Source organism: Diabrotica undecimpunctata, chromosome 10 (assembly GCF_040954645.1).
Source record: "Diabrotica undecimpunctata isolate CICGRU chromosome 10, icDiaUnde3, whole genome shotgun sequence".
Lineage (NCBI taxonomy): Eukaryota > Metazoa > Arthropoda > Insecta > Coleoptera > Chrysomelidae > Diabrotica > Diabrotica undecimpunctata.
In genome coordinates this window covers 73,706,573-73,733,353 of record NC_092812.1, presented here as the reverse complement: position 1 = coordinate 73,733,353, position 26,781 = coordinate 73,706,573, and the positions used below count along the sequence as shown (strand labels likewise).

General features: G+C 33.5%; 1 protein-coding gene across 1 annotated transcript; it reads right to left on the bottom strand.

Moving 5' to 3' along the window:
• Positions 1 to 3,143: 3,143 nt before the first annotated feature.
• On the bottom strand, positions 3,144 to 15,383 carry LOC140452080 (uncharacterized). The gene is made up of 3 exons (XM_072546135.1): positions 15,109 to 15,383; positions 10,778 to 10,959; positions 3,144 to 4,258 (listed from the first exon to the last, which is right to left on the bottom strand). The coding sequence occupies exons 1-3, from the start codon at positions 15,348 to 15,350 to the stop codon at positions 3,261 to 3,263; spliced, it is 1,422 nt and encodes a 473-aa protein (XP_072402236.1). The 5' UTR covers positions 15,351 to 15,383; the 3' UTR covers positions 3,144 to 3,260.
• Between the last annotated feature and the right edge of the window lie 11,398 nt (positions 15,384 to 26,781).

Below are 26,781 nucleotides of genomic sequence, written 5' to 3'. Positions count from 1 at the left end.
TTAGTTTATTACTTCTGATGTTTTTTATTTTTTTCCATGCTTCCGTTGATCTGTTATTCCCTATCGTGTTGTCTATGTCTCTGCACATTCTCTCCCAGTATTCGTTTTTCTCGCGCTTTATTCTTTGTTTAACTTGTTGTCTGAGGGTAACATATTCTCCCCGTGTTCCTGGGGTTCTGTCGTTTAGCCATTTATAAAATGCACTTTTTTTTCTTTTAATCATCTCTTCTAAGTCGTCGCTGTATTTCTCCAAATATGTATTCTTATGTTGTTCAATACCCAGCACTTCGTTTGCCGCTTTGTTTATTTTTTCCTTGAGGTGTTGATACATTTCTGTTGGGGTCCATTCTTCGTTTATCTGTAGCATATTCTGTAGCCTATTCTGATATAGTGTTCGAGTACTAAATTGTTGTAGAAGTTCTACTTTATATCTCGTATTTGCGATTTTTTGCATCTCCCCATCTTTCTGGATATTGTCTTTTTGTTGTCTTTCCGTGTATATGAATTTTCCTAGCACTAATCGGTGGTTACTTGCACATTCTGCTTGTCTGTATACTCTTACATCTTGTATTATTGTTTTGCTGGCTTTTCTTACTATTATTAAATCAATAATTGATCTTTGGTTTCTACTAGGTTCTTCCCATGTGTATCTATGTATGTTTTTATGCTGGAATCTTGTGTTCGTTATGGCTAAATCGTATTCTCGACATATTTCGATTAGCCGACTTCCATTGTCGTTTGTAATTTCGTCTTCTCCGAATCGTCCCACTATATCTTCATCATCCTTTCCTATGTGGCTGTTAAAATCTCCAATTAGTAGAATATCTTCTTTTTCCTTTGTCCTGTGTAATACATCTTTTAGTGCGTTTAAAAAATGTTCCTTTTCCCTTATGGTCGCATTGTCATTCATTGCATATACTCCAGCATTTAGCATGCATGTGAGCATTTACATCAGGTAATAATCCGAGGTAATTTCCGAGGGCAAACGGGTCACTATATTTCTTTCTACTGCACACGCTAAAAAGTCAACGGCAATCCACCTAGAAATTACTTAACTTTCCCGAAAAACAATCATGGAAAGGGCTGATACATACAAAGACCCCGAGTACGGACGCTCCTTAAATGGAGCAGGCTTGCTAAGATCCTCCCGATCAGCTAGAAGCATGCATACATTTCCTAAGTATGTATATGGAATGTAAGAACTATGTACGAACCAAGAAAGCTTTATAAAACCTGTCAAAGTAACTATAGATAATCATATTGTATACTATTCAGCTGAAGACAGTTCAAAATACAAAAACAGCATAGCAATGATTCTGACAAAGGAAACAGAAACAGTTGTAAAAAAAGTCGTTTTATTCTCAGACAGGATACTAATCTTACAAATACAATTTAATATTATAAGACCTAAGAGAAAATAACCCTACCCTAACTAATAACAGAAAGGACTGGGATATCTTTAGACGGAAGTTAAGTGACAAATTTGATTTAAATCTAACAATCAAAACTAATGAACAACTTGAAGAAGTAAAAAAACTAACCATCAATATATACAAACAGCATGGAACATTGGAACATGGAATATGGAAATTATAAGAAAAACCAAAGTTTTTACGAAATGGAAAATAATCATCAATCTGAAAACAGTACTGAATACGATGTGAGTAATACTGATCAAGGAACAATAAATTCTACTACCCCTAAAGAAGTAATCAAAAACCATATTAATCCCAAAATGCATCAGATTTGATAATAAGATGAATTTGATGTAAGAGAAATACTACAAAAATTACCTAGGAGGGTCATCGTAAAATTTAACAAACCTCATAAACGCAGTATTCAGGTTACAATATGTACCAATATCGTAGAAAATAGCAGAACTAATCATGATTCCCAAACAAGCTCTAAAATGTTACTGAAAGTTAATATTAATAAATCCAAGTATATGGAAATCTCGAGCAAAAAAGGAATAAGCACAAGGAGCTACTTTAAATTAGAGGTCGAGGATGGATCAGTTGTAGAATTCGAAAAGGTGAATGACTATATTATGTACTGCTGCCTTTATTGTTCAGATATATAAGGAAGAAACTGAAATTAACTCTAGACTGACCAAGAGCAACATATGTGCTGGGGCCATAAACAAAATAATAAAGGCCAAAAATATATCTCGTAATACAAAAATAAGAGTATACAAAACTATAATTAGATCCACAATGCTATATGCTGCCGAGGCGTGGACTATGAACAAAACCATACAGAATATATTGGAAGCATGGGAAAATGGCAAGATACTTCGCAGAATGTTTGGTGGAAAAGTACTGGAGGGAGAATGGAGAAGACAAACTAATGTAGAAGTGTACCAATTGTGTGCTAACCCTCCAATAAGAAAAGTAGTGAAAAAATGTAGACTAGAATAGTTCGGACATCTAGAAAGAATGCAAGTCAAGAATTAGTTAAAAGTTAAAGGAGGGTAAAAAAGAGAGGAAGACCAAGAAAGAAGATGGGAATCAGAGATTGGAAGCTGACTATAAAAAGAACTAGCTACCATACAAAACAGCAACCATACTATACAATTTCTATGGGTTCCTTCACACATTGGCATTCAAGGAAATCAAGAAGCGGATCGCTTAGGCCAACAAGTAAGAAACAGTGAAACTGCGATGAAGTGAAGGTCATAGTTCATAGGTCAAGGTGAAGGCATAGTTCTAAATGACTTGAAATCATTTGTTAAAGTGAAGGTCGAAAATTTATGGCAAAACCCCTAGGACAATTCAACTTTAAAACTTCGCAAAGTTAAAACATCTGTAAAATAGTGGAAATATCAAATTCCCAACAAATCTCATCGTCGTTGTTACTTGACATCGTCTAGGACATACGCGACTTACGGGCATATAATTGGTCACACTAGTCACACTTTATGTGACAACTGTACTGTTCCACTCAGTATTAGGTATGTCCTTGCAGAGTGTCCAAGATACCAGTTAGAAAGACAGACCAACCACATCATCGGATCAGCAAGTGAAGTGTTAAGACACTAATATACTAAACAAAATTTAATAAGTACAGTACATGTCTCACGTACATGTATACATGTGGCTAATAACCTCAGAGGTTGGTGCGACTATGCTTGTAAAATAAAAAAATTGTTTTACAACTAATAATTTATTTTATTTTATATTACTACTCAAAATAAATAAATAATTAAATACTTAAAATACTGTTAATTTGTACAAATAAAGAAATAGGAAAGCTCAATAAATCTAATTAGTCTTTGAATCCAATAAAACGATTTTCTCGTCAATTTCCATCTTAACTGGTGTGATGCTTTCTCCGATAACTTCAACTGTCCCTGGTACTTGGCCATCTTCAGAAGCAATAATGGCAACTGGTTGAAGAACTGGTACTAGTTGTGCTTTCAATAAGTTATGCTTTATATCAACTGGTTCTATTGGACTATTTCGTATAATAACTTCAGCTACTTGGATAGGCTTAAGTTGATCATCGGCTTTAACTACGTTTTGTTGTATTGGAGCTTCAATAGACTTAACTATTGCTTGAACTGCATCATTTGCAACATTAGTAGCTGGTGTTTCGACTATATTAATTTGTTCGGAAATAAATGGAACAGATTTAATTACTCCAGAATTAATTTGTGCTGTTGTTGGTATTTTAGATACAATGGACTCAGATAGGATACCCTGCGAATCTGCAGACTCACGTATAACAACTTCAGGTAAAACTGGCTTAGGAATAATTGCTTTAGGAACAAAAACTTCAGGTAAAATCTCATCAGCAGTAACAGGTTCCGGTATTATGTCCTTGGGAATAAATGCTTCTGGTATAACTTCTTCGGCAGTGGCAGGTTCAGGTATATTAACATTAGACGCAAATGGTTCAGGCAAAATATCTTCCGGAGCTTTTAAATCAATCTCTATTGATTTAAGTGCTTGAACATTGGGATCATCGTGTACGTCATTATCAGATACCTTCACTGACTGTACTGATTGTCCCTTTTCTGATACTTTCTTTTTATTCGAACTAGGCGACTTTCGTTGGGGTATTCCACTCGATTCTGCTACTGTTGAAATGACTGTTATTCCGTTCGCTGCATTGATGTCCGAAGCTGCTAACGCGCACCCCTCCTGGTCTGTTTTTACGAAGAAATTTCTGCTGATCTTGTATTTATCTAGAACCCCGTAGATTTTTTGGAGGACTGGTCCCGATGGAAGCCGCTCTCTTGTCATTGCCCATACACTTTCTGAAAATAAAAAAAAAACAATTTAGAATATGGCTGTCAATAAATTCTTAAACTATTTTAGATATGTATTCTAGTAGTATATGTATCCAAGATGAAAATAAAAAAATACTCGTAAAAAGTATTGTTTGAAAAGAAGAGTACTTTAAATAAAGAATTTAATAAAAGACGAGTAGAACCAATTGCGGCAATAATATTAACGGATTTCACAATAAAAAACTAGAAGGTTTCTTAAGCACTACAACGAATAAAAAATGTACAGGTATGCATGTATATGCATACCTGCATAGATGCAATGTATATCGGTATCAGGTATGCAACTTAGAATACAAACAATACAAAACTATTTAACACCGTTAGGCAACTCACAGCACACGGCAGTAGGAAAACCAGAAACAAGTAAGAAGTTTGATAGTCTTATGAAAATGGGACAAATGTCAGATGACTAAAAAAACAGTACCTACATACAAAGTGAAAATGGGATGACCCACAATGTACAAATTATAGGGCCATAATATAATTTTTTCGCATAAAGATAACAATTGAACACTTGATGAGTGGAAGTAGAATAAATCGCATGATTGAATGATTCAATAAGTGAAAGAGATGAGAAAATTGGAAAGCTGAAAATATTAGAACTGTAAAGCATTTTCTTTTACTACCGTAGTGTATTTCCCTCATCAACTACCAAAAAAATGAGGTTGTACATTGGAAATTGTAGATTCCATATTTCAAAGGGGTAGTTTGGCGTCGTAGAACTTTCCACCCTACGGCATGAAATACCCTTTCATGAGAAGCTGAAAGTGATGCATGTTTAGAATATGAATAAGAGTATAGTGTAAGTGATTTAACATTTAACAATTTTCGACACATATCTTTCGGCAGAGTGCCTTTTTCAAGTGAGATATTTTTTTTTGCGCATCTACAACACTTTATAGTATTTCCGCTATACGTTTTTTAGCAGTAGCAGTAGTTACTAGAGAATTAGATAATATTGCAGCAAATTGAAATATTAAACAGACATGGATGCAAATAAAAGTATGTAAGACCAAAGCAGTTCAAGCCAGTAATAGAAATATAAGAGATGAATACAAATAATGATTCGATCAGGAATGTAAAATAGAACTAGACAAACGAAACAAATTCAGAATGATGCAAGAAAAAAACACAATAGATACAGATAAAATACAACAAAGAAAACGAGCCAAAAGATCCATAAGATCAAAGAAAAGAAAATACAATTAAGGTAAATTGAAACGAATAAAAGAAATCTTTAAAAATAGAAAAAATAGAAACTTATATCAAGTGGTAAAAAATGGGAAAAAGGATTACCAAAGAAAACCTGTACACTACAATAGCAAAAATGGAAGGAATTTAGTAAGTGACGAGGAAATATTGAACAGATGGCAAGAATACTTCGAAGAACTTCCAAATAAAACACTCACAACTTAATATGAAGACGAAGAAGACCTGAAGGAAAATACCAATAAAGAACGCACGGAGGAAAGACCGCCTAATGAAAAAGAGCCCAGGAAAGGATGAAGTAATAGCTGAAATGTTCAAATATGGAAGACCATTACTAATTAACCATTTGGAAAAATTGCTGAAAGAAATATGGAAATAAGAACACATAATGACAGAATGGACTGAAACAACATTCATCATCATTATCAGTAGCTCGATAACCCTTTCTGGGTCATGGCTTGTTCTAGGATTTTCCGCCATTCTGTTCTGTTCCTTGCTTTGTTTTTCCAGTTGGTAATCTTAAGTGTTTTCAGATCTTTTTCCACTTGTTCCATGTATCTAAGTTTGGGTCTTCTCTTTGACCTTCTCCCTACTGGTGTTTGCTTCATTATATGTTTTGGTGTTTCAGTCTCCAACATCCATTCAACATGGACCATCTAGCGCAGACGTTTGATCTTTATGGATGTTATGACCTCGGGTTCATTGTATGCTGTGTATAGTTCAAAATTATATCTTCTGCGCCACATGTCATTTTCTTTCACCCCCTTATATATGTGTCTAAGGATTTTTCGTTCAAAAAACGTACCTCATATAGGTTCTCATCGCTTTTCGACAGTGTCCATGTCTCTGATCCATATAGAAGGGCCGGTTTTATCAGGGTCTTGTATAGTTTGCATTTGGTTTTTCTTGTGAGGTTGTTAGATCTTAGATGTTTACTGACATTGTTATCTGCCTTAACTAGTGAACATAGATATGTAAAATTTTTCACGCTTTCGATGTTATAGTCTCCAATTGTCAGATTCTGTAGGTTTCTTTGGCCTATCGATTTGATGGCCTTCATGTATTTGGTTTTTATTTCGTTAATGTTTAGGCCACTGTTTTGTGCCGCTCTTTCTATCGCATTAAATGCTTCTCTCATCTCTCTTTCGCTTCTAGCTATGATATCAACATCATCTGCAAATGCCAATATTTGTACACTTTTTGTTATTACTGTTCTCTGGTGTTGACTTTTAACTCTCTAATTATTTTCTCTAATGTGATGTTGAATAGAATACAGGATAGGGCATCTCCCTGTCGTAGGCCCGTTCTTACATGGATTGTATTTGTTAGTGCGTTTTGAATTCGAATTTTGCTTTGTACTTTAAGTGTTTCTTTTACTATATCAATGAGTTGAGTTGGAATATTAAACTCTTTCAGTGCATGGATGAAAAATTCTCGATGGATGCTATCATAGGCACTCTCAAAATCAATGAAAAGATGATGTGTGTCTATATTAAATTCACTAGTCTTTTCCAAGATTTGCCTCAAGACGAAGATCTAATCTATTGTGGACTTCTGCCTGCAGAAACCCTGCATATCCCCCAACTATTTGTTCCGCATATGGTCTCAATCGGTCATACACAATATTTGACAGTATTTTATATGCCACAGTTAGTAGCGTTATTGCCGGGAGTTTTTACATTGAAGCTGATCTTCCTTTTTATGTAGTGGGATAATAATTCCGGTATTCCAGTCTTGTGGCAGTTGTTTATTATTCCATATGTTCACTATTAGTTCGTGTATCGCATTCAATAGGGAGTCTCCGCCATCCTTTATTAATTCTATGCTAATGTTGTCTAATCCAGGTGACTTGTTGTTTTTCAGTCTGGTAACTGCTTCTTGCATTTCAGCTACTGAAGGGGGGTTGTTTCTCTGGTATCCGTTTGAGTCAGTATAATTCCATCATATAGTGGATCTTCGTTTTTTTCAAACTTTTCTCTGAAGAATTCTGTCCATCTTTGTAGTATTTCACTCTGTCGAGTTACTATATCTCCTTCTTTGTCTCTGCACATCACTGTTCTTGGTTTAAATTCGTTTCTTACTTTTGTTAAGTTTTTGGTAGAATTTTCTGTTTTCTGATGGTTTATTTAGTTCTTCCATTTCTTGGAGTTCTTTTTCAATGTGTTCTCTTTTCTTTCTGCTATGTATCTCTTCCCTCCTTAGCATTCTATATTCCTCCTCTGCCTTTCGTGTTCTATGTCGTTGTTGTAGTCGTTGATATGCATTATACTGAAACAACATTGTGTCCACAAAAAAGGAGACAAAAGTTTGTGCCAGAATTATAGAGGAACTACACTACTAAATGTTGCATATAAAATACTTGCAGTACATATAAAAGATAAGATAACACTTTCTCTCTTGTCGTTTTCCCATTACTGAGGATCGTGATTACTTCCAATATTCCTAACAATTTTTCTCTATTGGTCTCTATCTTCAGCTGCTCTGAGAGCTTCGCAGAATGAGTTTCCAGCTGAATTCTTAATTTTGTCGGACCATCTAGTTGGTGATCGTCCTCTTGGTCTTCGTTGTGTTATTAAGATAACACAAAAAATAGATAATAATAACATAGGGGAATATCTATGTGGATTCAGCAGAGGATGCAGAACAGTAGATCAAATTTTCCTACTGGTTTAAATACAAGCAGAAAGCTACGAATATGGGAAATCTACAGTGGTCTTATTAATCTACAACAAGATTTTGACAGGATAAAACGGAAAGAAATATACAAAGCACTACGTGAAATGGGAATGATTGAAAATATACTAAGACTGATAAAAGTAACATTAAGAAAAATAGATAATAGAGTTAAATAAATGGAAAAGAAACAGATGTTTGAAGTCAGTGAGGGGGTATGACAAGGGGACTCCCTGTAATTACTGTTGTTCAGTATCCTTGAATACTGAAGCTAGTCAAAGAAGCTGAAATCAACAGGACTTGTATATTAACGAAAACACCAATACTTAGCAATCGCTGATGATATAGTAAGGAAAGCCAGAAGTCAATAATAATTAAAACTAATATTAAAAAAGACTAGAAGTGACAGCAAAAAAAAGGGATATAGATAAAAGAACAAAAGACCAAATGTATGGAATGGACAGAACGAGAATACGTATAAGGACAACACCTGACAATAATCACAAAAGGAAAAATATTTAAATTCGAAGAAGTTTAAAGGTTCCAATACCTAGGAACGATATTCAACAGGAGACCAAATATGAAAGAAGAAATCCAAACGAGAATTATGACTGGTAATCGTTATATCTTTGTTCTAAACAAGTTGTTAAGAAGTAAAAACATATCTGATAAGATATAGACAGTGATAAGACCTATAACTTTATATATTAGTTAAAAATGGACGATAAACAAATCCGAACAAGTCATCCTCCAAGTGTGGGAAAGGAAAGTCCTCAGAAAAATATTTGGAGGAAAGTTTTGGAATGAAATGTGGATAAACAGACCAACTATAGAACCAGAGAAGATGTGTGGAGAACCAAATATCATATCGATCATCAAAAACCAGGTGGGAGAAATATGTTGAAAAAAAAAACAGAACTTAAAATCCCAAATTGGAAAATAAAGCAGCACGCAGGAAGGAATGAAAAATAATAGTAAACCAAGCAATGGGCCTTTTAGGCCTGGAGAGCTAAATTATATATAATTCAGCAACCCTTTGGGAAAACGTAGAGGAAGTTATCAATATTCCAGAACCAACTGAACAAGAAAAAAAATAAAATAATAGAGCAAGTAGTGAATGCCCAGGCGAGAGCGGTTATTTTAGAAACTTGGTTGTTCCTTATTATTTATTTAGGCGGCCACAAATTTGACAAACCATCACAAATTAATAGACAGAACACTCTGAATTAATTATAGGGGTTGGGCGTAGTCTACAAAATTTTAGCCATAATTTTAAGGAATAGACTACAGCTATTTAGCAAGAACGTTACAGGAGAATGCCATGTGGATTTAGAGGAGATAGAGCGATAACATAATAACTTTTTGGGCTAAACAAATACAAAGGTCTACTTACAAACATATGACACTGGAAAATACAAGTAAAGTAACAATTGAAGGGCAGTTGTCAAGACAGTTCTCAATTAATATAGGAACGAAAGAAGAACATCCCCTCTTAAAATACTATTTTAGAAGTTATTGTAAGAAAAAGTAAAAAACGAACCATATGAACTGTACTTCACAATATAAACGGTTTATAGCATATGCAGACGATGCAATTTTATTAACAAGACCAAAAGAAGAATTAAAGGATGTATTAGTATGGATTAAAAATAAAAAAAAAAAAAGATAAATAAGCAATTTGCAAATTAACATAGAGAAGCAAAAGTTCTGCTTGAAAAAAGTGAGTCAATTTTAATATTTGGGGGTAACAATTATCAATTATAATAAGGAACAATTAAGTTAATTAAACTAGGGATTTATTTAGCCATTAAAAGAAGAGGAGAAGCCATTGTGAAGGGGATCCTCAAATCAAAAACTGTGTCATTAACAAGAAAATAAATTACGAACCTATACCACAGTAATATATCTAGCAGTAATTTGGTGTTATGCATGTTATGTTATATATGGTAGCAGTAACTATGGGTTTAATTTATCTAATTAAAACAATAATAAATAAATAAGCTAGAAATATGAGAAAGGAAAACTTTTAAAGGGGATTTATGACGCAATCGAGGACAGCGATGGGATTTGTAGAAAATAAACAAATAAAAAAACTGAAGATATAGAAATATCGAAATATATTTCGAAAATCTACAGAAAATTACGAAGCAAAGAATTAGCTGGTTTAGATATATGACTACAGAGGGAATTCCAAAAACTAGTAGAGTTCAGGAAAGGATAAAAGAGAGATCGACATAAAAGGAAATAGTTAAAAGAGGTGACAAATAAAATAAAAATAGTAGGAGTACAAATAATAATAAAACAAATAGAAGCGATCTGTAGCGCTGTTAATATATAGAAGCATCATACATTCGAATTCTCGTACACAGAAAAATATATTCAGCTGGCCTGATAGTTTGTCAGACATATTCTCTGATACATCGGAAACCTTTGTTAGTTGATGAGAAAAAAACTATCTAACGAAATTATTAGTAAAAGTTTGAAAAATCTTTTGGGATTGCATAAAATATGCAAAGAACAGGAGGTGACGAAATTGTTTTCTACTATGTAGATTTTATAAAGTGATGGTACACTTTACAAACGTAGATGTACATATATACTTACGTGTGTGAATTGGTCCAAAACCACTGCAACTCCATATAACAGCATAGTTATCATAATCTGTGTCAAGTACTGTGAGTTGTGCTTGAGAAGATAAAGGTGTTGAATATCTAACGTTAAATTTGCCTTCACCAGATCTTCCTGATAATTCTAGCTGGCCGTCTATAACTCGTTTTATTCCAGTTCTAAAAAAAAGATGGGATTAATATTGTAAAATTGCTTGTAGTTCGATGTAAGTCGATGTTTAATTGATTGTAGAAAAGTTGATATTTATACATAGGTCTAAACTTTGCTGTAAGCTCAGTGAAGAAATTATCTCAATATTTACCAACACCATCCAAGTTCCATCTTCGATAGAAGATGGAACTTAAAGAAGAAGAATTAGAAAAAAATGAGGGCTTCGATTGATAGAGGAAACTTGTACGTATGTTTTAAGGCAACTTTTCTGAAGATCTTATAACTTGGCAAATTAGTCTACTGCCTAAATTAAAATATTGCCCTGTAACGTCAGTAAATGTAGGACGAACTTTTTCTGCGTCGAAACAAATTTTTAGTGGTAGAAGGCAAAAATAATAAAGTAATATGCATCTTTAAATCTACATGGATTTTACGTATGTATTGGTTTTTAATCGCTGTGAGCTGACCGTGCGCCTCAGAGTGCGTTATTAAAAGTTCCATATTTTGGTAAAAAATTAACCTAAAAACATTTATCAAAACTTAAAATGTTCGTTTGGGGTTGTTTTATAACTTCCATTAGCCAGATTTTCAAAGTTTATAGCTTAATTTTGGTTAGTTCGCATCTTTTAGTGAAATTTTTATTGTTTAATTGTTACAACTGATTTATTAATAAAGATAAAATAGTTTTGCATAGTTTTTTTAAAGTTGAAACAATTACCTTTAAAATGCAATGAAAGTTAATTGCACGTGTGAAAGCTGAGTTATACTTGGAAAAACCCCACCGAATGTCTATTTTGCAATTATTTTTCACTCAAAATTTTGTTCCTAATTCGGTTCTAAAAATCGGATCAAAGTTAACTAATTCCATTTTGTTATACAATACAATCATTTAAACAATTAAATTGTTAATAAGAAATTATCTGACGGGGTTTCAGCCTGTTACCTTCGAAAAATCGAATCTAGGCACCAAAAAACAAAAAAACGACAAGGTACCGAGGAAAAGGAAACATAAAACTGTATACTCAGACCCCTCTGGCGCCTAAGGTACAATGAATGCTTATGATGCTTATGCATCTACATTCTATTCCAGTTAGATTCGATTCGTTGAAATATTAAGTTTTTAAGATCTCTAAAAGGTGGCGGTACTGTTAGTATCCCATTTTTTAAAAATTAATTTTATTTAAAAGTTCATTTGCATTACCGAAGATGTTCTTATAAAGGCTTTTAAGAAGTCGTGTATGTAATGAAGCCTCAAATGAATGAAGCGCCATTGTGTAAAGCCCAAAACGTCGATGGATGTTAGTATGCATCTGAAAACCCATATTATGCGAACTGCTCTCAGCTTTTGATATAAAAATAAAGATATAAAAAGATAAGATATGATATAATTTCTAAGCTCGAAAGAAATGGTTTCCTATCGAAACTAATTTCCTATATTAAGTGGTATAGATAGTAGTTCTAACACACATTTGCGGGTTGTTTTCGGAGAAAAATAATGGTGTGAAATGAGTTACAGTATATCGATTAATCGGCTTGGTTTGCTTCGCAACAGGTACCGGATCACGCCCCGTAATTCCCTGTTTTTCCTAACGGTACGCTTTTTCACAAGAATTGTGGAGAATATTATGACTTCTAAAAAAAAAACAGCAAACAGGCTGTAACGCCTCGAATATTAACCACTTCTACCCAAACGAATGTACAAAATGGTCAAATATTCAAGAGCCTAATGGAGTTAGCTAAGTCTTCTTAAGCGACTTACAGCAGCATTTTCACCTCAGGTGGGGAAGTGGACGGGTTTTTCGAAACAAAAATATCAGAACTCTGTGGGTTAAACGATTTTATCTAAACGAATTTTATTACCCGAGAAAGAATTTTTTCACACATAAAAACTATGGAGGTCATATTCCACGGTACTCAAAAGTTTGTAAAGAAGTTGAGACTAGGGTAAATTAAAAAAAATAATGTAGACGGTAAAACGCTACAAGTTTACCGAATGGGTGTATGAAAGTGTAAACAAAAATTTACAGTTTTGGTAACTTATTAATAGTTAGTGAATAGTTCAGAAGGCAATTTGTTAAATATTCATTGTATTATTGAAAATGGCCCAAAACAACTGTCGAAACCATAACTAAATAATTAATGGTTTTGTGTATAATTTACGTAAAACCCTCGAAAAAAACTAAAATTATAAAAATAAGTACAGTCACTAAGTCAGTACTGAAGAAAACTTGGAAAACAACGAAGGGAAAGAAATGAAAAATACATATTTCATTACAATAAATTATATTTTGTACGACTGTGTATTAAAAATACACAATAAAAACATAGGGATTTCTTAAAAAAACAACTAAGTGTTTAAGAATAATGAAAAAAACGAAAAAGTTTGGTTCTCCAAAAAATTAAGCTGGAAATATTTGTTGAAAATCAACAACTTATTAAAAAGAGCAGCAGAAATACTGGGCAGAGTTTTAAGACAGTCTTAATCGATCTGGAATGCCACTACATCACCTCCAGCCCAAGGTTAAAATGATTAAAATGCTGTTGAGAAACGTAAACACAAGAAAAGGACTGACTCTTACAATTTATGTGGTTTATGTCATATTTTTGACTAGGAAAGCTATTTGGAAAGTCATGTTCTTAGAACAGATTTGTGGCCTCAGAAACGGGGCTCCGATCAAGCTTCGTTCAGTTTCCGCTTTCGCTATGACCATCAATAAAACTCAAGACAAATGGACATGGACAACAATGTATGGCGCCTTTACCAAGACTACTGGTTAGTATATGTACCATCAAATCTTAGAAAGCTCTAGCAACTAAGGCTATACGACTACTAATGCATCGCCATTGATAGCTATGGTACTAAAACTATTACTGGCAATATAAACCGGTTTCCTGCAAAATTAAAATCAATACTTCCAAATATTATATGGATACACTCCTTTCTTCATCAACAAGCTCTGGATTTTAGGGGTTTATCTTCTGATTTAAAGGGGGTGCTTGAAAAGGTGATCAAAAGTTGTGACTCAATTAGGATAAAATTTTCAGACAGAACTGTTTATAATTATTTGCGATTTTACTCCACCGCTTCGAGTTCGTTTCACCAAATTCTTTTTTATCGCGTAGACTTCAGCTGTTATCCAAAGAACTAATCACATGACTTAAAAAATTAACAGCTGATCTGTGAATTTATCAAAAAATACTAAATCTCCATTTGTAAATTGAGAAAATAAGTATTTCCCCTACTAGACTACAAGCCCATGGGACATTTATAAGGGGTCATTTGACACAACATAAATCACATATAAATCAATACTATAATGGATATGATTTTTGAGCCTTAGATTTCTCACCCCTGTCCCAGCACAAATATACGGCGGTGCAAAAAAATTAATCTATATACCGATCCAAAACATTAAGTACGAATGCCGTACTGTGTCAAATTACCGAAAATGGGGAAAAATTTTTACCCACCAAGGTTATAAATGCTGGACAAATATGTTTTACCTGTGACCCACCTGTACCGATCAGACCCATAGTTTCTAAAGTTGTTATTACATATTGCAGTATTTTTTATATGCGATTCATGCTGGATCAAGTGACCCATTAAAAATCTCCCATGGTTTTTTAGACCATACGTTTAGCAGGTTGTGGAAGCAATTCCAATGAACCACTGGTTGGTAGTAGCTTCTCACGTTATTAGTAGAAGAGAAAGCTTGCAAAACATTATTCAATTGGTTTTCAGATCTAAGTTTTCAAGCTAACAAGGGCATACCCCTATAGTAAAATATGAAAGAAAATCTTACAGATTTAGATACTGATAGCATACTTAAACTAAAATTTAGTTTAGAAATGAGTCACATCTTCTGGATAACAACATAACATAAAATCTAAGAAGAGAAATATAATCAAGAGTTTAAAAAATATTAAAGAATAATCAAATAGTCTTTCCAAGCTATGGAAATGTACTGTACTGTTGGACCTACAACAGACTCCCTTGTGGATCGCGACCCACAGGTTGAAAAACACGGTTTTAGACGATTACCAAACTCAATTTACATATAGCGCACATCACAATTATTGTTTGTTGTAGAAACATTTAAATAAGGCTGAATATATTAATTAACCAGAAAGCATACTATTTAGGATAGAGTACTTACAATCGACTTGTAACTTCGTTGGAAACGTAAATTTTTCCACTAGGTCCTTTAGCATAATCGGTAACAACACATCTCGATGTGACTTCCGTGAATTGAAAATAACGCTCAGCTTCATACCACTTTCCCAAAAAACTCTCGATGTCAAATTCCGACATGGGTAAATAATCGGGACAGAAACCGAGACTTGGAATCTGGGCCCTAGCGAGTACCACTGCACAGCACAACAAGTACACTCGAATCATGTTTGAACTTTGAAGTTTCTTATAGATCCTGAATATTATATATAGGTGAGTCTTTCAACCGCTATATTATACTACTATCGAGCATTGTCCAGTAGTATTAGGTTGAACGTTGGAAAAAAATCAAAGACAGCAGATTGTGTATGTAGACGGCTATAAGTAATTTTAATTTTTTTTTTGAAATTTATTTATCAATAAAAAGTTCATCTAAATATAGAATGTGAAAAATAAAAATTAATTTTGTTTGAGGGGCAAAATGTATATCTTTTCCACATCAGGGATTCTAAATTAGGATTTATATTGTTTTCCTACTCTTAAAAGTCAAAGTTTAAATAAATAATTTTACTACTTTTAGGGAACAAGTCGCACTACAACATATAAGATCTATTGTGTCTCCTTTTTCTACAGAGAGGAAGAAGATACTTTTTTTATTATAACTAATAAATTAAAAATCGAAATAAAAAATATATTCTGTAAGTTAATGTGATTAGTTCCTTGTTACTGACGTGATGTGGTCCCCCCCAGTGCGAGAATCGCGTGTCCTTGTTACTGGTCTGTTGGCCAACGTCGCTTTAGTCTTTTGGTAACTTGATGTTGAGGTATTGCGGAAATTAATAGATTAAAGTGTGTGTTTACTTTTTGAATGTATTGTGTTTTCTTTTTCTGGATTAATTTTTACTGTTAAGATGTTGGGATCTTCAGAGATTCTTTGGTTGGTTACGTACCAGGGTACATCAACAATTGCTCTTAAGATTTTTAACTCTTTAGATCTTTCAATTATAACAATATTGTATCTACTACTACAGTCCCACAGCTCTATGCAATATGTCCATATTGGTTTGATAACAACTGTATTTTAAATTAAAATTTTATTATTTATTGCCACAGGGTTTGCTCCAGATGTAGCCCAAGATATTTCGTTGTTTTAGTCCAGGGTATTTCCTCATTGTTGATATACATATATGGGTGTTGGTGTTTCTCGTCGTAAAGTGAAATTTGTGTGGGTTGAGTTGCTTTCATTTATTTGTATTTTCCATTGTTCTAGTTAGTTTTTAAGTTCATATGAAGTCTTGGAGTTGTTGTGTTGCTATGTCAATGATTTTATGGCTTGTGAGTGCTACTGTGTCATCTTCAAATGTGCTAATTTTTACGTTATTCGAAGTTGGTGGATCAGATGTATATATTAAATATAATAGAAGTCCCAGGACGCTGTTTTGTGAAATTACCGCCTTAATGGGATGAATTTGGGATATTCCTCCATTCACTTTTGTTCTGAACTGTTGGTATTCCTTTTCTTCTAATGCAGAGTTGATTTTATGGGTTATTCTAAGGCATTGCCTGCATTAAGTGTTCCAGTCAAAATCCAAACTGATAATTTGGTATCCAGCTTGTGCCTGTAAAGTCTGGATCTATTTTTTTGTTAAAAGCTTTTCTAGTAATTTGGAGATTGTTGATTTCAGACCGATAGGTCGATAGGATGAGACTTCACTGGGATCCTTTCCTAGTTTTGGAAATAAAAGTATTCCTGCAATTTTTAGATAATTAGGCCAATAATTACATCTTATGCATTACATATATATGTAGGTATTACTATACCCTTTTTGGCAATTCTTTTAGCATTATTGGTGTTATTAGGTCAATTCCTGGTGACTTTTTGATATTTAGTCTCAATATTTCTTCTATAAGTTCTTTTGGCTTTGTTAGTCTTATTCGCTTTACTGATGGTTGTTCTGAATTTAAACGCATAATTAATAATTTCTTGATGCTCTTTCTATTGTTGTGTGGTTGAAATACTGTTGCTAAATGTTCAGCAAATAATTCTAATTTTTCTTTATCGCTTTTTGCAATGGTTCTGTGTGTCTGTGGTTTTCATACTGGCGGCGATATTGTTTTAGGTTTTAAGGATGATTTTATTGGTTTTCATATTGAATGGTCGTATCTATTAAGCTGTGATACGTATTTTTTGACCGATTCTTCCCCTGCAAATTTTTAGCTGTGTTTTTAATTTATTAGTTAAGATTGTAAAATGTTTTACCCGCTGGATTCCGACTTTGTTGCTATTAGACTCTTGCTTTTCTTTTTTCGGCAATAAGCTTTTTAATTTCTAGTGAAATATTTATGCTATCCCCGATTTTATTTTTATCTGCATCGTTCGGTGTGGCTTCTTTTGCAGTGTTTTGTAATAATGTCATAAGGTTTTTTGTAGCTGCTTCTATTTCTGGATGGCTTTTTAGCCTTACGTTTAATTGAATGTTTTCATTCAGCATTTTTAGGGAAAGGTTCCAATCTGTTCTCGGTCCATGCAGTTTTGGAGTAGGTTGTTTGTTAATTACGCAGGTGCTAATTGTTGCAATAATTGGTGAATGATCTGACTGAATGAAGGTCATAACTTGGAACTATATCCATAAAGGTGCTAGATATTCCTTTTATGATGCAAGAATCTAAGAGGTCTGGTCTTTTTTTGGGATCCGTTGGTGGTACGTTGGTATTACTGTTGATAAATATGAGTATTTATTTTCTTGCATTAACCTATAGAGCTCTCTCCCCTTTTTTGTTATTAACCTTGATCCCAATAAATGTGTTTACTATATACTGTTTCAAGCTGGGTAAGGAGATTAAAAGCCATATGTTTAAGTCTGTCTTGTTGGTCTTGTACATCGGTAATTTATTTATGATATCCATTTCAGACATCTGGAACTCAATATCAGCTTGTACAGATATGGTACCTCATGTTTTTTAAGTCGCAATTTCCAAAAAGTGTTTGCCGCCTGCGATATACTGCCCCGCAGTTATGCAAGTTATATTCTCCTATCGATATAGAAATATTTACATACATCTAGTCGGTATACGAACGTCAATGAAAATTATTAGGGCTATTCCCTATAGAAATAAAATATAGGATAGAGAAAGCAAGATCTGCATTTCAAAAAATGGCTAAGCTATTCAAATGCCATGATTTATTGGTACGCATAAAAATCAGGTAACTACGATGTTATATCTTTCCTATACTGTTGTACGGAGTTGAGTCGTGGACTCTCACAGATGCTACCTGCAAGAAAATTAAGGCTTTCGAAATGTGGCTTTATCGTCGAATCCTGAAAATACCCTATACCGACCACGTTACTAACCAGGACGTTCTATTAAGAATGCAAAAAACGAAGAGACTTGTTAACCACAAAAAAAAAACAGCCAAAATCGAATACCTCGGTCACATCATAAGGAACAGCGAAAGATATGGGTTGCTGTAATTAATTCTACAAGGAAAAGTAGAACGAAAACGCGGACCAGGAAGACGAAGGATTTCCTGGCTGAAAAATCTAAGTACGTGGTTCAACATAACAACCACAAATCTTTTCAGAGCAGCATTTTGCAAAATACAGATTGCCATGGTCGGCAACATCCGAAACGGATAGGCACTATAAGAAGAAGAAGAAGTCGGTATACCAGATATAACCCTGCCTGTAGCCTGGGTTGTCTGTTTCATCTGCCCCATTCCTCTTGGAATGGGTAGATCTACACTTGTAAAGATACTTTAGGCTTATATCTGTATATCATATGGTCAGATGTCGTCAGCTATATGAATTCAAAAGTTACATATTTTGAATATAGATACTCAGATGTTGTGATTCGGCTTAGAAAACCTAATCACTCTAAATTCCTTCTTCTGATAAATTTCATGATTTTGGACTTCTGCGGTCTTATGCTAAGCCTAACATTTGAAGTCCATTCTCTATCTACACTCAGAGCCTGTTGCATTAATTCTCTGACTGAAAAAATCACTAGTTACTTTTAACACCAACGCAGAGTGTATCGAAGAAACGGGATACATTTTTTAAAACCACACTCATTCTTCATACGAATCCTTCACTGCCGAAAAAATCTTGTATATTATTAGAGTTTACTAACTGGAAATTTCCAAGACCACATGAAGTTCACAATTCACGAGTAAAGAAGAATTGGTGTACTCATAAATACTTAGCAATATTAATTAATAATATTATTTTTAACTAAAAAATTGAAAAGCTCTTGGACACGACGGAATAACAAAAGAGATGATTACAGCTAAAAGTCAAACTACTTTGGAGACAGTTAAAATTCTAATGAAGTGCCTCTTTGAAGGTGCTATTCCACTTATACTACACAAGAAAGGAGACAAACAAAAACTCGAAAATTACAGACTAATAAACCCTTTACCACATCTGTAAAAACTGTTTACTAAAATGATTACCAACAGATTATCAAATAATTTCGATAGTTAGCAGCCTGTTAAACGAGCGGAATTTTGCAAAGGTTCCATAGAACATCTACAGACAATACATATATTTATAGAAAAATGTAACTAATACAATGAACCTCTTAATTTCGCATTTGTTGATTACAATAAGGCATTCGATTACATAGAATTCTGGACCGTATTAAAAGGAATGAATAATATGACAATGCAACTATGCAATAAACTTGACAGAAGGTCTAACTATAAGCAAAATAAGATTGGAAAGAGGAGTTACACAGGGAGACACGATCTCTTCAAAATTGTTTACTGTGTTAAAGAAGTTAAATTGGGAACAACAAAATCAATGTCAGATTTTCATCTAAGTCATCTAAGATTTGCCGATGACATAGTCCTTGTAAAAAAAACTATACGGAGGAACTACTTTGTATGCTAAAGGAACTTAAACGAGAATCTGGGAAAATCGGTTTAAAAATGAATTTAAATAAAACCACAATGATGATAAATCAAAATATCACAATAGACTTACATGGATGTGAGATCTAAAGTGTTGAAGATTATATATATGTACCTAGGTCACACGATCAAACGGCAGAGATCAATAGAAGAATCCAAATGATTTGGGTTGCAGTAGGAAGTATCAGGGTATTGTCTCTAGTTTTGTGTTGAAAAACAAAAGATACCTATAAATTTAAAGCAAAAGGTATTCAACAGTTATATTCTACAAGTTATGAGAAGGAAAAGGGAGACCGTAACACAGAGTTATCAGCCAATAGATTAAGAACAATACAGAGAGTCATCGAAAGATGACTATGTTGGTAGTTTCTCTTACAGAACTTATACGAAACGGAGTACTTGTGAAGCAGGACGACGGTGGAAGATGTATTTGGAAGAATTGCTAAACGAAATGGAGCTGTGAAGGACAAGCGACATGACTGAACAACGAAAGATGGACGAGAAACATTGTAGATTGGAGACCACAAGAATACGGTCGTAGTACAGGAACACTACAAGAACGCTGGCTAGAAGACATCAAAGCAAAAGTGGAAAGAAACTGGCATCAAACAGCACAAAACAGAGAAGAGTGGAGAACTAATGGGAGGCCTTCTTGAGGAGTTGATACAAACAGGTTGAAGAACGAGAACAAGGAGAAGATTATTTCTAACACAAAGCAATCACCAGTTTCTTACCCAGGGAACAGCTTATTTAATACTAAAATATCAAAACAACTCAAAAGATCCTCCTAGAAAACATCGAACATCTGGGTCTTAGTGACACCTCTATAAGACCATGTAAAAAGCGGTATTGCTTGCCAGGTCCAGATGCGTAAGAAATTTTTCAACAGATACTTCATCATGAGAGGTCACCTAGGATTCGATCAGTTAATTTATGAAGTTTTTATATGTGTGTTTAACATGAGGAAAAGTTGTGGACTGTGTGTAGGAAACTACAATGGACAGCAATCACAATAAACTTTAGCTTCAGTGAGAAAGGAGATCGTTTTGGATAAGACGGACCCAGGGAAGAAAAAAACATGAGGTTTCCTTTTTTAAGTACTGCCCATTTTTTAAACTTATCGAACACTGTTATTTTTAACAACACTCATATTGTCTACTGATATGTTATATTCTGTTCTTTTATAGTGTTATACATACATCAACTGGTTATTTTTTTAATTAAATTTCAAGCATCGGGAAAATATCATTGGACTAATGGTTGAGTAGAGGCTGTAGTAATTAAAATCTTATAAATATATCGGTGCTGCCTGCCAGTCGACAATTTCATTAAATTTGATTCATAACTAATTATTACAAACGGTGCTTTGGTGTGTATGTATTTATATTTATCGAAAAAGGGTAATAACCGAGATTGGCCTTACGAACTTAAAACAGTTAACTTGTTAATGAATATATGTCACGATTTTGGTCTTGTTTAGTGACCAACTGATGCTAGTGTGAGGGAGCACTGGAAACCGGTAGCACCGCTTTTTCGAGAGGTTTATAAAAAAATATAATTGTAATCCATAAGAATAATAAAATTCATTTAATCAAATGACAAAATAAATTTTGTTTTTGACAACTCAAATACTAAAATATTGCACAATAACTATCAAAATAAAGTGTTTTAAAAAGATCTATTTTAGTAGAAAAATATGAATTCTTTGACATGCTGGGGCCCTTAGAAATTAATATTCATTCAGTATACAATGAAAATTTGTTGATAAGTAAAAATGCATTAAGCGCCTATATGTCAAATATGTCAGATTTTCTGGAAATATAATTATACCGACGCATCAAAACAAAACAATGGTATGGTACGGGATGTGTATTCTATATACCATCAACAAACGTTCAAGAAAAATTCAAACTAAATAACAATACTTCCATTTTTTCTGCTGAAGCGATTGGTATTATTAAAGTCTGCGATTATATAGAAAAAAAAAAGTTAAACCAAAAAATACACTTTTTGAGTAATCTGTTCTTAAATGCATCGCTAAACCAATTAATGTGATGGCTACTGATATAAACGCTTTTATCAGAGAATTAAAAGTAATAATTTATAATTTAAAAAAAGGTAATACGAATTAAAATTCACTTGGGTGAAAGCTCATATAGGACTTCGTGGCAAATTCCTGAGCCAAAGAAAGCGCTACAACGGGACAGCATATACAGAACAATTTAGGAACTCAAGAATATTGATTGATATCCAAGAGTAACACTTTAAGGAAAAATGGAAATTACATTGAAAAACACATTGCTCTAATAGCCTCACACGATACACACTGTTACATTCAAGTATTCCGACAGTTTTGTGGCAATAAGATTATGATTTTACAAGAAATGATATTGCGCCCATTGTAGGCTGAAATTCAAACATGTAAGCTTCCCTTAAAACTTATATAAAATGGGTGTAGTTAACACTGAACTTTGTGAAACCTGCAATGTAATTTGCGACTTGGATCACATTTTTTATGCTTGTAGTAAATTTGAAATACAGAGACAGGAACTCATTAATAGTTTATTATTGAAAAATTTATACCTCTCTTTCAATCTACTTCATTTGCTATCATTAAATATGTATAATGTGTATAGAATTATTCTAAGTTTATTAAAACGGGTAAAACTTTAGTGTAGGTGTTAAGCTCGTTACCTCTATTGAATCGCCAAATATTTTACCTTTTTATCTATACTTTTTGTGGTCTACCCTTCTTGTCTGTGAGTCACCTTGAATGACCCCAAGGTGCGAGTAATCCTAGCTCCCATTTCATCGCAGTTCTTTTCTTCTAATTTCCAAAATGGTAGTGTAGTTAGTTTAGTTAGACTATGTTATAGACTACAAAGTCATGAGACATTTTTAGGGGTCATTTGACCCAACATAAATCACATATAAATCAGTACTACAATAACAACTTTAGAAACTGCCGCCAATGCTTATTGGTACTTAAATCATGGAGGTTTAAATAAAGGATTGCCGCTTAGATTTCTCAACCCTGTTTTAGCCGAAATGTACGACGTTGCAAAAAAATTGCCCGATATACCGATCCGAAACTTGGTGGGTACTTCGCTTCTTGATGAAAGATATAAAAGACAGCCGTCTTGATGTGCGCGAAAGACTTTTGGTACGATATCTAACAGACGGGGATGTTTTATTAAAGTATATTGTCACCTGTGTATAGACAGTCTGCAAAGACTGTCATAGAGATTTAACATAATGACTAGTTTCAAAGTTTATTTAAATGGATGATATTAATTCCGAATTAGCTCAGGAAATGAGCTGTATTTCACCACCAACACTTTAAAAATCGTACTCATCAGTAACCAGTACTCTTAATTTTTCATCCAGAAAACTATTGTATTTAGTTCATTAGAAAATGTAAAAGTAGAAAATTACCTTGTATCACTAGGATCAGTTATTTCTTCAAAAGATATAGTGTTCTCTTCTCGTATAGCTAACCACAGGATTTGTATTTATTTATCTAAGGAAGAATTAGTTGACAAATTTATAAATGTTCATCAAGGAAAAATCATAGTAAACAATCAAATAATACAAGGAAGAAGATTAATTACTCCTAGTGAACAACTAATATTATCCAATGTATGTCCAACAATTCCACATAGTATTCTAGAATCAAAACTACAGAAACTAGGCTTTAAACTTATGTCTCCCTTATCATTCCTTAGAATTGGCACATCTCGTCCCGAATTTCAACACGTACTTAGTTTTCGTAGACAGGTATACATTTCACCTTTAGTAGACCTAATACTTCCTGAATCCTTGTTAATTTGTCATGACAATACAAGCTATAGAATTTTTATGTCTGTAGACTAACGCTCATGTTATATTTGTAAAAAGATTGACCATATCGCCTTAAACTGTCCCCAAAAAAACAATAACTCCAGTTCAATAATACATAACACAGTGACTACAGCAGACATTATAACCGACGTAACACAACACTCAGTACAAATCCATTCAAAACCAAATTATTTGGTACAAAACACTCAATCTAAACAATACAAAAATAAAGATGTAGATGTAAATAAACCAAGGCCAAAAAACGATAACCCGCTTACAAATGAAGGTATAAACGTTAATGAAAAAGGATTAGAAAATAATGAATCATTGATCACTTTATCAATTAGCACAGAACCTACACTGCAAACACAGAGCAAAAGAGCTTTCTCCGAAACAGTTACACCACCTGAAACTCCGGAATGCTTTATCGGCCTGCTAAGGATACACGTTCAAAAAAGAAGAGAACTATCCCAACAATAGATCCTATTGATATACAGAAATTGTTACAGCTAACAAAAGTATTTTTTGACGACGACACAAACGAAAGTGTTCTTAATTACCAAGAAACGATACACTTTTTTGAAAATGCGTATGGTTCACCCGACCTATTGAGTATTGCTCAAACTTTTACAAAAGATATTGAGAGGTTACTAAAATTATTAGACATCTACCCAATGTTCAATGAAAAAATAATGAAAACACGTTGCACAAAGATTAAGCGCAAAATATCCAAATTGCTGGATACAAATTCTTCCTCTGAATTAGAGAGCGATCAAGTACAAGAATAAAAATTAAAATATAGAACAAAAATGTAAATTCTTCAGTGGAACATAAACGGTTACTATACACAACTAGAAATGTTTAAATTATTAATTACTAAACACTCACCTTCAATAATATGTCTCCAAGAAACGAATTTTACTGACCAAAAATTAGCAAAATTAAAGGCATTTACAGGTTATCATAAAAACATAAATGATTTTAAAAAAGCAAGTGGAGGGGTTTTTATTTATGTTAATAACTCATTCGAATCTAGACAAATACCTTTAAAGACCAACCTTGAAGCAGTAGCAGTAACCATACAAACTCCAAAAATTATTAACATCTGTAACATTTATTTTCCACCGAATACTGATATAAGTATAAAAGATATAACTCATATTATAGAACAAATTCCATTGCCTAAGATTATAGTAGGAGATCTAAATGGACACAATCCACATTGGGGATCTAGTAGATATAACAAAATAGGACACATAATAGAAACGATCATTAAGAACACCAATATTACCCTACTTAACGATGGATCTCCAAAAAGATTTAATTCTTTTACTGGAAACATTAGTTGACACTAGTTAACAGGAAAACTATTCGCAATCTACAAAGCATTAGACTATGCACTGAACGCCAACTTAGACAGGTGCCTAGTAATAACAGATTCCTTAAGTTCCATGAGTAGCTTAGGCACCATTTACCCAACTCATCCATTGTTGCGATTGATAAAGAAACATTTGTACCAACTTTAGCAAAAGAATGCGATCGTAAAATTTATGTGGATTCCGTAACATATATACATACATGGTAATGAAAGAGTAGATGCTGCCGTCAAATCTTCAGTTAACAACGAAGACTTGATAGAACCTACCTATAAGAAATATTTTCATCACTGGATTAACTCGACATTGAAAGAACGGTGGCTTCAAGAATGGAATGAATCTCAACAAAAACTACGAAACATAAAAACAACAGTTATAAGATGAAAGAATATGTGTAGCAACAGAAAAGACCAAATTATAATAAACAGACTGAGATTAGGACATACACACTTAACACATGAATACCATATTACTGGAAGTGTTCATTCAACGTGCGGAAAGTGTTTTAACAGTTTAAGTGTCCAACATTGCTTAATCGAATGCCCTGCATATTCAAATGAGAGGAAAAAGTGTAACCTACCGGCAACGCTACGCGAGTGTCTAGAAGAAAACTGTGTCTACTCGTCTGTTTTAAGTTTTCTAAAATCAAAAGGAATATACAACCAGATTTAAACATCAGTGCGTGTACAAATAAATGTGTAATCTGCTATTAACTAATGTACTTAGTTTCACTCAGATTTATGTATGTAAAAATCTATGTATATCAAAATCTGTATATATTATGTATCCAAAAAGGTAAAAAATTATAATACCAAGCGGCGCTAATAACCACTTAGGTTGATGCGCCTTAATTGTAAATAAAAAAAACTATGCAAATTAACTTAGCCAAAGGTCTAACAAGAGCAATAAGATCGGAAAGAGGAATTAGACAGACAGATACGATTTCTCTAAACTTGTTTAGTCTTACATAAGAAGATGGTTTTAAGAACTTAAATTGGAAACATCGCAGATTTAAAATCAATGGCAGATGTTTAAGTTGTTTGGGATTTGCCGATCACATAGTACTCTTAAACAATAATACAGCGAAACTTAGTGGCGGATCCAAAAGGGGGGTCACGAGGGTCATGACCACCCCTAAACAAAATTAAATATCAATCAATCCTAAAAAAAATAATTTAAAACCCATCAACCCTATAAGCAGGAAGTCAAGAGTTGAAATGATTCAAACTTATTTATTGTAGGGGTAAGTGTAGAATTATACGGAAGCCTTTTTAAATTGCTCTTTAAAAAAATCAACAATTCTGAATACAGTAATACCTCGATTAACAACCTGACTTCTGCAAATTCAGGGTTACGCGATTTTCAAATTTTGACAATTTGTCATTTGAGTGCCAGAGAATCGTTCGACTATCGATGAGATAGAATTACGGCCCACACATTATTGTTTATTCAATGTAAATTCATGACATGACTTTTCGCACGAAATCAGCACATTTTTATTTTTTATTAGGTATTTCTTATCTTCAATTTT